At 44.0% G+C, this 14,978-nt stretch overlaps 1 protein-coding gene across 1 annotated transcript in view; it reads right to left on the bottom strand.

The window, feature by feature from the left end:
* Positions 1-14,978, bottom strand: part of LOC140387839 (protein mono-ADP-ribosyltransferase PARP14-like) — a 209,652-nt gene that overhangs the window by 176,117 nt on the left and 18,557 nt on the right. The window contains 3 exon segments of the mRNA XM_072471037.1: positions 1,585-1,755; positions 2,009-2,063; positions 4,981-5,189. Coding sequence (XP_072327138.1) covers positions 1,585-1,755; positions 2,009-2,063; positions 4,981-5,189 — 435 coding nt within the window.

Raw genomic sequence — 14,978 nt, forward strand, 5'->3', positions numbered from 1 at the left:
CTGACGTCTTCCTGTACTATTTCACATGCTTCCAGATTGGAGTTGCCTGAGCAACGTAAAATTTTGGTCCATGAGTTGTAGAATCTGCCATGGAGGGAATTCCAGGATTTTGACCCAGCAACAATGAAGGAACATGTCAATGCAAAGTGAAAGAAGCTGCATTGGTAAGTTCTGTTGCTTGAAGAATCTTAAATACAAAGGAAATATTGCTTTCTTTCTGGCCTATTGTTAAAGCTGATCTGAGACTGTGTGGTGTGCTGCAGAGTGCCACAAGGGGGGAAGATGATCCATCACCTTGCTGTTATAAAAAGGGCAGGATTTAATTGTTCCTATTCTCCTGTTGTCTAAATAATATAATTGCGGCTAGCCTAATGGCTTGCGGAAACTATTATCATGTTTTGCGATTTTTGATTCATATTTCTTGCACAGAAACCATTTTGAGAGCGAATTGTGTTCAGTCGTTGTGCTTTAAAAGAAAATGATTTGGCAAAGATTTAAAAAGAAATGGCCAAAAGGTATTCAATAACATGTATTTATAGCTGGATGAACCAGGTCACGAAATGTCAAAATTTACTTTCTATCTGAAACTGATACATTAAGGATCTTTTGGCCCACCCCAGGCCTGTAAGCCAGGATGACCAGTGGCACAAAACCATTCATGGTTTAATCTCAAGTGGTGAATCAAATACACATTCAAATGATGCCCTAATACAAAAATGATCCAGGCCTCCTGACATCAGCTGCAATTGCAGTTGCAAGTCAAAGATATCTCCCCTTGCCATCCCACACCTCCCTCCCCCAGTAACGTGCAATTCAGATCATAGTTACTCCCCTACGTTACATTATCATATAATTAGATATTGGGATGTACAGAGATATTCCCCAATGCAAGACATTCACAAAACTGTGTGACCAGGACTAATATACTTGTGATATTGTCCAAGGTAGACTCAAAACTGGAATGAGAAGTGAGCAACAGTGTTCGCAATCCACTGGGTTGTGAGAAATCATAGGGAGTGAGATCAATGCTCCTGAGGATGCGTGACCTCTGATTCATTGAAAGTGAAGAGTAGAATGGATGGCACTTCCTGAATCCCTCATTTCCTGACCGGCATTTTCCAGCCCCGCTGTGGTGGGATCTGACATGGGGGATGTGGTGGGCCAGCCGAAGGTCCATTGACTTACGGCGGGGCTGGTTGATCCTGGCAGAGGGCGAGGCGGGTAAATCCTAGCCAGTGCCAGTATTTTTCTCTTTCTGACTTCCTCTTTTGAATCAGGAACTTAAAGTTAGAAATACTTTAGCATCCAGCACTGAGAATATGCAGTCTTCTGCCAGATGGAGCATGTGTTATACCGCCGTGGGGATTCTCCATTTTGCCGGCAGCCCGGGGGGTTCCCGACGGCGTGGGGTTGCCCCACAATGGGATGCCCCATTGACCAGCCGGCGAAACGGATAATCCCGCCCGTGGTCCATGAAGTGGTAGGCGTAGAGTGCAATCATTCCTAGACTGGTGACGTTTTCATTCATGCCACCTACTCTCATTCTTTCCCTCAAACTCTACAATTAGTAATATAAAGAATTACCAGCGCTGCTTGGGCAGGTCACAAACCAAGAGCTTTCTGCATTTTCAGAGATTTCCACATCTGGTACAAATCTTTCAAAGTACATCGCAACAACATCTGTCTGGATGGGACCATCGCTACTAACCAGCAGCTGGCTGCAATGGCTTTCCTCTCTCTCGGAGGTCTCGAGAACTGAAAGAGAAAAAGGTTCATGTGGAGGCCATTTATTTCCTCAGAATCGGGGGAAGGGGGAAAGCATCTACACCAATACAAAAAAACAAATTGTTTGCACTACGCTGTATTACTGTGACATGTTGTTATTGTGTATTTAGTTTGTTTGCTGTAAATGGAAATTCTTCAATAACGATATTTTTTAAAAAAAGATTGTGACACATAACGTTGGCGATGGCAGGATGTACTTTATTCTGCAGAATTAAATTCATACCTGACTTTTCCACTGGATCTGCGGGTCCTCGATTTCGAACTTCCTTTGCTGGACTCTGCAGTGGAGAAGCAGAAAAAGAGTACTGCATACAGGGAGCTGTTAAATTGTTCTGGGCAAAGTAGTGGTCATTAGATGGACAGTAAATGAAAACAAAGACCATAAATAACACAAAAAATAGTCAATTTGATTTCTATTTTTCTCCTAATTTTGTCTAAGTCATTTTTTTTCATTCATGTGGGTGTCGTTGGCCAGGCCAGCATTTATTGCCCATCCCTAATTGCCCTTGAGAAGGTGGTGGTGAGCTGCCTTCTTGAACCGTTGCAGCCCATGTGATGTAGGTACACCTACAGTGCTGTTGGGAGGCACTTGTTTTTAGTGGTTTGATAAAACTGAGTGGCTTGCTCGGTCATTTCAGAGTCAACCACATTGCTGTCGGGCCTGAAGTCATAAGTCAGCCAGCTCAGGTAAGGATGGCAGATTTCTTTCCCTTAAGGGCATGAGTCAACCAGATGCGTTTTTATGACAATGAACGTCATTAAACTTTTAATTCAAGATTTTTATTGAATTCAAGTTCCACCATTTTGGCGTGGTGTGAGTCAAACCTAGAGCACCTCCCTGGGCATCTGGATTAGTACTAGTCCAGTGACAATATTACTAAACCACGGCCTCCCACTAAGTCCACTCCTATTCTCACCCAATGCAGCATAATATTCATACTTTCCAGTCGGTCTCATTGAAGAATGACCAGGAATCAACATCGTATCATGCCACCATGAATGGACAAAGCAATGGGGGGTGAAGTGAACCGGCTATTTCTGACAGGTACAGGGGTCATTAATTTCGCCATTTTAATGTAATAACTAAAGCCCAGTTTAAAATCCATTTAAAATGGATTTAATCATAAAACCTCAAGCATAACTTAGATTACAAAAACACACAGCTTGCAGGATTTGCAGTGGCAAAGCACAGAATTTGAACCATCTAAAGGCTAGCTAAAGCTTATGCAACATTTTACTGAAAGATTAAATTGACATTATAAACTATCCATTGTTCTAATTGCAGAATTTATGCAGCTATACCATAATCTGATCAAGGTTAAAAATAAGCACCATGACAACATGAATCCACGATTGTTCAGAATACAGATAATATTGCAGTCAGCATTAAAACCAGCAAAAGCTAGAATTGGTTAAAAGTGTAAGTCACATTCCAACACATAGAAAGTACCCAAAGATGCAACATACCCGCATATATGTTGCACATTGATGATTGACAACTAACCATCTAACCAAATGCATTTGAGACCCACCCAAGCCAATCAGCACATTGCAGGGGTAGGGACAGATGGAGTCAGACTGATAACATTCTCCTTAAACATAAAGGTCCAGGCAGAAATTTTCCATCCAGGATCACTCTATATCTTTTACCTAACTATTCACTATCCTTATTTTGTATTTTCATATTTCCACTCTAACTCTTAAAGTCTATGCAAGCTGTTTTGCTTTGAGCAAAGAAACCATTACTGTATTTTTGAAAGTTAAATCTGTTTGTAAACATTAAGCTGATTATATCTCTTTAAGTCTTCTGCTGGCAGGGCTTATTGAGAACATTTGATTTGTAACCACAAGAAGATTTTAGTCTATCAATTATAATCAATAGACACAAAAAATATTTTTATTCCGCACCTGAGACGTGTAACTAAAATTTCTGCTGAGTTTTGACGTGTATACGAGACTACACTTAAACCGCAAGGTAGATTTCTACAGGGGGTTACCAGGTGTCGAGGCCTGATAATTAGAGTTAAATTTATTCTAGTGGGGATGCCGACATTGAATGTCGGGATTCCCGTTACATCACTGGCGGAGGAGGGGGGGGGGGGAGGAGGTGGGGACAATCGCGTCACGCCTTTACATCGGCGTGAAGTGTGATTTGGGCCTCGTGGGAGTTTCCACTCCCGTCACTAATCCCACCTGATGAAAATCTCCCCGGGCGGAGAGAGAGATGGAATTGGAAAAATTAATGGAGAAAGCGAGAGAGGCAGACAGAGAGAGATGCGGAAAGAGATTGAGAGGGAGAGCGAGAGAGGCTGAGAGATGGGGACAGAGAGAGATGGAGAGGAAGACTAATGTTATTAGCGCTTGGCGTGGAGAGAGACAGATTGAGTGGCTTTGTAAGCTTTGCTGTATTTTTCCACGCCAAGCGCTAATAACATTAAAACAATGAGATCAAGTGGGAGGTTAACTTATAATTTATGATTAAATTCTATATCATCCTTTCTCGGGCAGCTGAACAGTTAACATTTCTGAGATCAGCTTTACTTATAATCCTGCATTTACATATTTAGATATGTGTCAACAAAATGAAACACAATTATTAATTTAAAAGTAGCTCACTTTGTAATGCTTGTTATGTTCTATGTTGTGGCCGTGGTAAAGATGCACACAGAACACCTAGTTCTTTGACTAGGAAGCGAGTTTATTAACAAATGAACACTTGGAAAAATAACTAACGAACTGTAATACAGTAACGGTAACGAATAATTGAATTCTCCTGGAGCTGCTTCTAATGCGACTGTCCTCTAGTACGACTTACTACCAACACATGGAGTCACATGGCGGATCTCTGTCCCCACCTGCTGGTCGGAGGTCATACATCCAACTATACACATTACTGTGCATATGCATATCACCACAATGCTCATTTTAAATTGAGATTTATTGTCACGTGTACCGAGGTACAGTGAAATGTATTGTTCTGTATGCATTCCAGGCAGATCGCTCCAAACATGAAAAATATAGGACTTACGATAAATACACAATGTAAATACATAGACACAGACATCGGGTGAAGCATAGGGAATATAGTGCTGCAACTGTAGAGAAGATATGTAGAGAGATCAGTTCAATTTAATGGAAAACAGTATCAGAAAGAATAAATAACAGGAGTGTGTATTTACATAAGGAGTGACTTACCTGATCATGTTTACTGTGCTCTTGTGAACTGGTCAGCAATTGAGTTTGTTCTATTGCTGGCTCTTTGTTGGTGTCTGCTGTCACTCTAATTGGGCTCACAGAACTTCCTCCATTACTGCCGTAGTCATAGAGTGTCACCCGAAGCTGTACTGGCTCTGGATCTAATAGCTGCACTGTGTGGAGATCCTTCTTCACCACATTTTTCTGCACTGATAACAGAAGATAAGCAGGAATTATTTCCGTTCCGAATTTGATAAGAATAACCCCCCTCTGTCCTTTGACAATGACTTACTACTTCGAATGACAGTCATCAATATGAAGGGTGACAGCTCTTTTATTACAATTATTCATTAAAATCCGGTTTGCAACCAGAAATCACACTATTTTCAGCCACGCTACTTGAGGACCTAAATATTAGCAGGTTTGATACAGCCAGTGCAAATAACATTTGTACCATGTGCACGCCAAGCAAGTACCATCTCAAACATGGAAACGCCCAGCTTGTTTTCCTTGAACCTCACCAAAAACATCATCGCCAATCCTTCCAAAGTCATTGTCCATGATATCACCAGAAGCTTAACTGAGCCAGTGATATCATATCTTCAAGGGCAGGACAATAAAATATATTTTATTGTCACACGTAGGCTTACATTAACACTGCAATGAAGTTACAATGTGAAAAGCCCCTAGTCGCCACACTCCGGCACCTGTTCAGGTACACAGAGGGAGAATTCAGAATTCTCAGCTGGTACGGGAATTGAACCCACGCTGCTGGCCTTCTTCTGATTCACAAACCAGCTGTCTAGCCCACTGAGCTAAATCAGCCCGATGTCAATAAGCCTAGTGTCAAGGTACCAATTTGGCAGATTGCTTTTTCATGCATGACGCGGAGTCATGTTGCAGCTGTACCGTCCAGGGGAGTGGTGAGAATACTATTCAGCTCCTCATTTGAGCCTTTCGATGGTGGAGAGACTTTGGGGGATCAAGAGGATCGGGGTTATTGTAGTCTTGGGCCAGAATGTGCTTAAAACAAATAATGAGGATGACAGCATTCACTGTTGTTTATTTGCAATTCAAACAACAACTTCTAGTAAATGCAATTGGAAATTTGCTGTTTTTAGGATCCCGGACGAGAACCCAACTATTTGCAATTTGTAAAACTATGAGGAAATGTTATTACATCACAGGAGTAATAAGTGGCTGGATTCTCCAGTCGCCCACTCCAAAATTGCGTTCGGCGATTGGCTGGAGAATCAAAGTTCCCGCGATGCTCTGCCCCCCTCCAAAGTGCCATACTCGACGGCCTCAGGACATTGCCTGAGGCCCGCCCCCCGATGCTCCACCCCCAACCGGCCGAGTTCCAAATGGCGTCGGTCGCATGTGGTCTCATCCGTCGGGAACTCGGCATGGCGCCAGCGGACTCTGTCCATGGCTTCCACAGTCAGGGGAGGGCCAATCTGTGGGTAGGGGGGACTTTATCAGGGGCTGGAGACACTGTGGGGGGGGGGGGGGGTCTGGGGCTCATGAGCTGGCCAAAGAGGGGGCACTATTTCGGGGGTCGGGTCCGCGAGCAGGCTCCACCATGTAACACGGCGTGGCTAAGCATAAGGCATTCTTTTGTCTATTCTTACAAGATATCCTTTGACTTGCTTAGCCAGGACCAAACACAATACCCCTCATAAATTATCTACACCCCATGGGTCCTTCAAGCCTAAACAATATTCCATCAGCTAGTTGTCTGGAAACAAGTAAATGCTTCTCAAGATCTATTAGCAGAACATTACCTAGAAATCAATGATTATCTTACTTTTACCACATCACAATCACCACTCTAGCAGTCATACTGTCTGTATGCATCTTAACCCAGGTTTTTCAATAACATTACTGCTAAAATATAAAATATGACTATTTCTTACATTGATAACACTGTCCAGAATGCGTTACTTCGCCAAAAGCTTCTCAAAAACGACATCTAGCTGTCTGACTCAAATACATTGGACAATGTCATGTTGCAGTACATGCCTCATTCATGTGGACTGGACTCACCAAAAAAATATAGAGCTTTTAACAACATAACAACAGCAGCAATTTATACAACACTTTTAACAATGAAATAATAATATTTATTGTCACAAGTAGGCTTACATTAACACCGCAATGAAGTTACTGTGAAAAGCCTCGAGTCGCCACATTCCCGTGCCTGTTCAGGTACACGGAGGGAGAATTCAGAATGTCCAAATTACCTAACAGCACGTCTTTGTCCGAAGGTGCTCCACTGGTGCATTAAAAAATTAATTATGTCACCAAGTCGTATATGGAGATAATAAAGATGACCAAAAAGGTGGCATGTTTTAATGAGTGTCTTAAAGAAGGAAAGTGAGGTATTGAGGCAGGGAGATTAAGGGAGAGTATTCCAGAGCTTAGAGCATGAGCCACCATTGATGGAGCAGTGAATATGGAATGCACTAGGGTACATGCATCTCGGAGGGTTGTGGGGCTGGTGGAGATCACAGAAATAGGGAGGGATGGGACCACGGACGGATTTGAAAAAAAAAAGAAAATTAAGATATTGCTTGAATTAACGGATGTTGATTGAGGCCAGTGAGCACAGGGGAGATGGGGAAACAGGACTTAGTGTGAGTTCCCCTTGAATTATCACAGTCCTTCTGTTTCTGGAGCTCCCAGAAATTTGGAAGCTTGGGATTTGAGGATTTGAATCCAAGTACGAATGGTGCGTGACTTGGTTGGAAAATTGGAGGTCATGATGGTCCAATTGCTGTCTTTTTGAAAGGTTGGGAGGTACTGTTTGAAAGGCTGGGAGGTACTGGTGCGGTGCATTGCAATCTGTAGATATATTGCATTATACTGGTGCTTGAGGGAATGGACCAGATTTTGGCAAGAGCAGCGATGAATTGTGCAACTGCTGACTGACTCTCTATGGGCCTTTGCACAGCATGTTCCTGTCAGCAAACCAGCTAAGCACAGCACTCTCAAACAAGGGGGCATGGGAACCTGGATTGTAGTTTTAGGGTACGGGAGAATGAGAGTATACAGGTCAGGAGCACAAATTTGACGTCGCAGGAGGGGACAGTGTTCAGGTAGGTGGTTTGAAGTGTGTCTACTTCAATGCCAGGAGTATACGAAATAAGGGAACTGGCAGCATGGGTTGGTACCTGGGACTTCGATGTTGTGGCCATTTCGGAGACATGGATAGAGCAGGGACAGGAATAGATGTTGCAGGTTCTGGGGTTTAGGTGTTTTAGTAAGCTCAGGGAAGGAGGCAAAAGAGGGGGAGGTGTGGCGCTGCTAGTCAAGAGCAGTATTACGGTGGCGGAGAGGATGCTAGATGGGGACTCATCTTCCGAGGTAGTATGGGCTGAGGTTAGAAACAGGAAAGGAGAGGTCACCCTGTTGGGAGTTTTCTATAGGCCTCCAAATAGTTCTAGGGATGTAGAGGAAAGGATGGCGAGGATGATCCTGGATAAGAGCGAAAGTAACAGGGTAGTTATTATGGGAGACTTTAACTTTCCAAATATTGACTGGAAAAGATATAGTTCGAGTACATTAGATGGGTCGTTTTTTGTACAGTGTGTGCAGGAGGGTTTCCTGACACAATATGTTGACAGGCCAACAAGAGGCGAGGCCACATTGGATTTGGTTTTGGGTAATGAATCAGGCCAGGTGTTGGATTTGGAGGTAGGAGAGCACTTTGGGGACAGTGACCACAATTCGGTGACGTTTACGTTAGTGATGGAAAGGGATAAGTATACACCGCAGGGCAAGAGTTATAGCTGGGGGAAGGGCAATTATGATGCCATTAGACGTGACTTGGGGGGGATGGGTTGGAGAAGTTTAAATTACCTTACTTGCAGGGGCAGCTCTTGGAGTTTCAGCGGGAGCGGAGCGCAGAGACAGCTGGTGAGTGAGTATTGCAGTTTAAATTAACTTACCTTACAGGAGCATCTCTGGGAGTTTCAGCGGGAGCGGAGTGCGGGGGCTGCTGCTGGGTGAGTATTTAGGTAAACACTTACCTGGTCCCGTTTCTGTCCCTCTTTGCTGTTGTTTTTTTTTTAATTTTATTTTTTAAGGCGGGAACAGGAAGTTCGACCCGCGGACTTCTGGGAAGTCCCTCACCAATAAATTCTGGTGGAGAGGAAACCCGAGACACTACACGTGTAGTGTCTCCCACCCGCCCTCCTCCTCTAACCTAATAATAAAACCCATTGGTGTGAGGTAAGTACCATATTGTATTATTATTTTTTTTTTAAATTTAGTTGTCAGCCAGATCTTGGTAGAAAGTTAGAGGGATGGCAGGGAAGGGAGTGCAATGTTCCTCCTGCAGGATGTTTGAGGTGAGGGATGCCGTTAGTGTCCCTGCTGATTTTACCTGCAGGAAGTGCTGCCATCTCCAGCTCCTCCAAGATCGAATTAGGGAACTGGAGCTGGAGTTGGAAGAACTTCGGATCATTCGGGAGGCAGAGGGGGTCATAGATAGCAGCTTTAGGGAATTAGTTACACCAAAGATTGGAGATAGGTGGGTAACTGTAAGAGGGACTGGGAAGAAGCAGTCAGTGCAGGGATCCTCTGCGGTCGTTCCCCTGAGAAACAAGTATACCGCTTTGGATACTTGTGGGGGAGACGACGTACCAGGGGTAAGCCATGGGGTACGGGCCTCTGGCACGGAGTCTGTCCCTGTTGCTCAGAAGGGAAGGGGGGAGAGGAGCAGAGCATTAGTAATTGGGGACTCGATAGTCAGGGGCACAGATAGGAGATTTTGTGGGAGCGTGAGAGACTCACGTTTGGTATGTTGCCTCCCAGGTGCAAGGGTACGTGATGTCTCGGATCGTGTTTTCCGGGTCCTTAAGGGGGAGGGGGAGCAGCCCCAAGTCGTGGTCCACATTGGCACTAACGACATAGGTAGGAAAGGGGACAAGGATGTCAGGCAGGCTTTCAGGGAGCTAGGATGGAAGCTCAGAACTAGAACAAACAGAGTTGTTATCTCTGGGTTGTTGCCCGTGCCACGTGATAGTGAGATGAGGAATAGGCAGAGAGAGCAATTAAACACGTGGCTACAGGGATGGTGCAGGCGGGAGGGATTCAAATTTCTGGATAACTGGGGCTCTTTCTGGGGAAGGTGGGACCTCTACAGACAGGATGGTCTACATCTGAACCTGAGGGGCACAAATATCCTGGGGGGGAGATTTGTTAGTGCTCTTTGGGGGGGTTTAAACTAATGCAGCAGGGGCATGGGAACCTGGATTGTAGTTTTAGGGTACGGGAGAATGAGAGTATAGAGGTCAGGAGCACAAATTTGACGTCGCAGGAGGGGACAGTGTTCAGGTAGGTGGTTTGAAGTGTGTCTACTTCAATGCCAGGAGTATACGAAATAAGGTAGGGGGAGCTGGCAGCATGGGTTGGTACCTGGGACTTCGATGTTATGGCCATTTCGGAGACATGGATAGAGCAGGGACAGGAATGAATGTTGCAGGTTCCGGAGTTTAGGTGTTTTAGTAAGCTCAGAGAAGGAGGCAAAAGAGGGGGAGGTGTGACGCTGCTAGTCAAGAGCAGTATTACGGTGGCGGAGAGGATGCTAGATGGGGACTCATCTTCCGAGGTAGTATGGGCTGAGGTTAGAAACAGGAAAGGAGAGGTCACCCTGTTGGGAGTTTTCTATAGACCTCCAAATAGTTCTAGGGATGTAGAGGAAAGGATGGCGAGGATGATCCTGGATAAGAGCGAAAGTAACAGGGTAGTTATTGTGGGAGACTTTAACTTTCCAAATATTGACTGGAAAAGATATAGTTTGAGTACATTAGATGGGTCGTTTTTTGTACAGTGTGTGCAGGAGGGTTTCCTGACACAATATGTTGACAGGCCAACAAGAGGCGAGGCCACGTTGGATTTGGTTTTGGGTAATGAACCAGGCCAGGTGTGGGATTTGGAGGTAGGAGAGCACTTTGGGGACAGTGACCTCAATTCGGTGACGTTTACGTTAATGATGGAAAGGGATAAGTATACACCGCAGGGCAAGAGTTATAGCTGGGGGAAGGGCAATTATGATGCCATTAGACGTGACTTGGGGGGGATAGGTTGGAGAAGTAGGCTGCAAGTGTTGGGCACACTAGATAAGTGGAGCTTGTTCAAGGATCAGCTACTGCGTGTTCTTGATAAGTGTGTACCGGTCAGGCAGGGAGGAAGGTGTAGAGCGAGGGAACCGTGGTTTACCAAAGAAGTGGAATCTCTTGTTAAGAGGAAGAAGGAGGCCTATGTGAAGATGAGGTGTGAAGTTCCAGTTGGGGCGATGGATAGTTACAAGGTAGCGAGGATGGATCTAAAGAGAGAGCTAAGACGAGCAAGGAGGGGACATGAGAAGTATTTGGCAGGTAGGATCAAGGAAAACCCAAAAGCTTTCTATGGGTATGTCAGGAATAAGCGAATGACTAGGGTAAGAGTAGGACCAGTCAAGGACAGGGATGGGAAGTTGTGTGTGGAGTCTGAAGAGATAGGCGGGATACTAAGTGAATATTTTTCGTCAGTATTCACTCGGGAAAAAGATAATGTTGTGGAGGAGAATGCTGAGACCCAGGCTATTAGAATAGATGGCATTGAGGTACGTAGGGAAGAGGTGTTGGCAATTCTGGACAGGCTGAAAATAGATAAGTCCCTGGGGCCTGATGGGATTTATCCTAGGATTCTCTGGGAGGCCAGGGAAGAGATTGCTGGACCTTTGGCTTTGATTTTTATGTCATCATTGGCTACAGGAATAGTGCCAGAGGACTGGAGGATAGCAAATGTGGTCCCTTTGTTCAAAAAGGGGAGCAGAGACAACCCCGGCAACTATAGACCGGTGAGCCTCACGTCTGTAGTGGGTAAAGTCTTGGAGGGGATTATAAGAGACAAGATTTATAATCATCTAGATAGGAATAATATGATCAGGGATAGTCAGCATGGCTTTGTGAAGGGTAGGTCATGCCTCACAAACCTTATTGAGTTCTTTGAGAAGGTGACTGAACAGGTAGACGAGGGTAGAGCAGTTGATGTGGTGTATATGGATTTCAGTAAAGCGTTTGATAAGGTTCCCCACGGTAGGCTATTGCAGAAAATACGGAGGCTGGGGATTGAGGGTGATTTAGAGATGTGGATCAGAAATTGGCTAGCTGAAAGAAGACAGAGGGTGGTGGTTGATGGGAAATGTTCAGAATGGAGTTCAGTTACAAGTGGCGTACCACAAGGATCTGTTCTGGGGCCGTTGCTGTTTGTCATTTTTATCAATGACCTAGAGGAAGGCGCAGAAGGGTGGGTGAGTAAATTTGCAGACGACACTAAAGTCGGTGGTGTTGTAGATAGTGTGGAAGGATGTAGCAGGTTACAGAGGGACATAGATAAGCTGCAGAGCTGGGCTGAGAGGTGGCAAATGGAGTTTAATGCAGAGAAGTGTGAGGTGATTCACTTTGGAAGGAATAACAGGAATGCGGAATATTTGGCTAATGGTAAAGTTCTTTGAAGTGTGGATGAGCAGAGGGATCTAGGTGTCCATGTACATAGATCCCTGAAAGTTGCCACCCAGGTTGATAGGGTTGTGAAGAAGGCCTATGGAGTGTTGGCCTTTATTGGTAGAGGGATTGAGTTCCGGAGTCAGGAGGTCATGTTGAGGCTGTACAAAACTCTGGTACGGCCGCATTTGGAGAATTGCATACAGTTCTGGTCACTGCATTATAGGAAGGACGTGGAGGCTTTGGAGCGGGTGCAGAGGAGATTTACCAGGATGTTGCCTGGTATGGAGGGAAAATCTTATGAGGAAAGGCTGATGGACTTGAGGTTGTTTTCGTTGGAGAGAAGAAGGTTAAGAGGAGACTTAATAGAGGCATACAAAATGATCAGGGGGTTAGATAGGGTGGACAGTGAGAGCCTTCTCCCGTGGATGGAAATGGCTGGCATGAGGGGACATAGCTTTAAACTGAGGGGTAATAGATATAGGACAGAGGTCAGAGGTAGGTTCTATACGCAAAGAGTGGTGAGGCCGTGGAATGCCCTACCTGCAACAGTAAGTAGTGAACTCGCCAACATTGAGGGCATTTAAAAGTTTATTGGATAAGCATATGGATGATAATGGCATAGTGTAGGTTAGATGGCTTTTGTTTCGGTGCAACATTGTGGGCCGAAGGGCCTGTACTGCGCTGTATCGTTCTATGTTCTATGTTCTAAGTTCTAAGGCTCTGAGGCCTGTGGGAGTAGAGAAAGCAACAGTGTGTGCCCTTAACCAAACAAACTGACAAATCTTTGAGCCTGTACTAGGAAGTATAAGTTGAAATAAAGAATTCCTTTGGACCGTTCATTATGTTAAAGACACTGAGTATATAAATATAAGTTTTTGTTGATGTTGAAGGATTATTTAGTGTTGTAGTCTTTTGGGGTTATCTTTGAAGTAATGGGTGTTAAGATATTCAATGTTTGTTTTTAAAAGGTTAACTTGAGTTCATAGAATAAAAATTGTTTTGTTTTAAAAACCATTTGTCCATTTCTGCTGTATCGCACCTGGAGAGTACGCCATGTGCTTCCCACACTACAATCTATTAAAAGTTGTGGGTCGGTTGAACTCCATGAAACACTTTGAGGTTCTGTAAAGCCGGACCCATAACAATTGGGGGCTTGCGGGGGATAAAAGTCTATCGATTGGATTGGCTTAACGAACTTAAAGACAGTGAGGGGTGAGCATATTGTGGTTGCTTTTCAGGTGTGGTATTTTAGTTTAAGTGGGGAGTGTGTTGTGGACAATGGCTCTTTCAGAGGTTCAGGAGTTTTTGGGGGTGGACACGGTAATAAGCAATACCTTACAGCAGAGACTAAAAGCAGACTGTTAGATTTGGCAAAAACATTGCAGTTAACATTGCCTGGCAAAATACGAAAAGATGAGGTACTTACCGCAGTAGCTGAGCATTTAAATTTGCCTGAGATACATTCTGACTCATTAGAAATGGCAAAGCTGCAGTTGCAGATTAAGCAATTTGAACATGAAAAAGAATTAAAGCAGCTTGAATATGCAACGAGAAAAGGAGAGAGAAGAAAGAAACAAAGAAAGAGATAGAGATAGAGAGGAAAAAGAAAAGGAGAGAGAAGAAAGAAACAAAGAAAGAGATAGAGAGGAAAGGGAAAAAGAGAGAGTTTGAACTTCATCAAATGGCTATGAAACATGAAAATCAGTTAAAATTGGCAGACGCAAAGGGAAACATACAGTTGGATGAGATTGGTGCGGCCAGTGAGACAGAGCGTCATAGTCGAAGACGTGGTGGGGATCTATTTAAATATGTCCAAGCATTGCCAAGGTTTGATGAGAAGGAGGTAGAAGCCTTTTTCATTGCATTTGAGAAGGTAGCTAAACAAATGAAATGGCCACAGGACACGTGGGTATTACTGATTCAAACAAAGCTGGTAAGTAGAGCTAGCGAAGTGTTTGCATCACGACCGGAGGAGGTATCTGGAACGTATGAGGAGCTGAAAAAACCCACCTTAGGTGCATATGAGCGAGTGCCTGAAGCTGACAGACAAAGGTTTAGAAATTTAAGGAAAGAATTTGGTAAAACATACATGGAGTTTGAAAGGCTCAAACAGAGTAATTTTGATAGGTGGATTTGATAGGCGGGCTTTGAAAATAGACCAAATGTAGAGAAATTACACTTTTGGAGGAGTTTAAAAATTCAATTCCTGATGTAGTCAGAACTTATGTGGAAGAGCAAAGGGTTAAAACTGTGAGATTAGCAGCAGAAATGGCAGATGATTATGAATTAGTTCATAAATCAAGGCTTGGTTTCCAACATCAGTTTCAGCCAGTGAGGGATAGAAATTGGAGACATGAGAAATACTCAAGTGGTAGAGGTAAAGGTGATCTGATGGGAGATAATAAAGAGAGTGTACCTCAGATTTAAAAAGTAATCCAGGAGGGTGGAAGAGAAATGAAAAGTTTCAAATGTTTTCACTGTAATAAACTAGGCCATGTAAAG

Source organism: Scyliorhinus torazame, chromosome 2 (assembly GCF_047496885.1).
Source record: "Scyliorhinus torazame isolate Kashiwa2021f chromosome 2, sScyTor2.1, whole genome shotgun sequence".
NCBI lineage: Eukaryota > Metazoa > Chordata > Chondrichthyes > Carcharhiniformes > Scyliorhinidae > Scyliorhinus > Scyliorhinus torazame.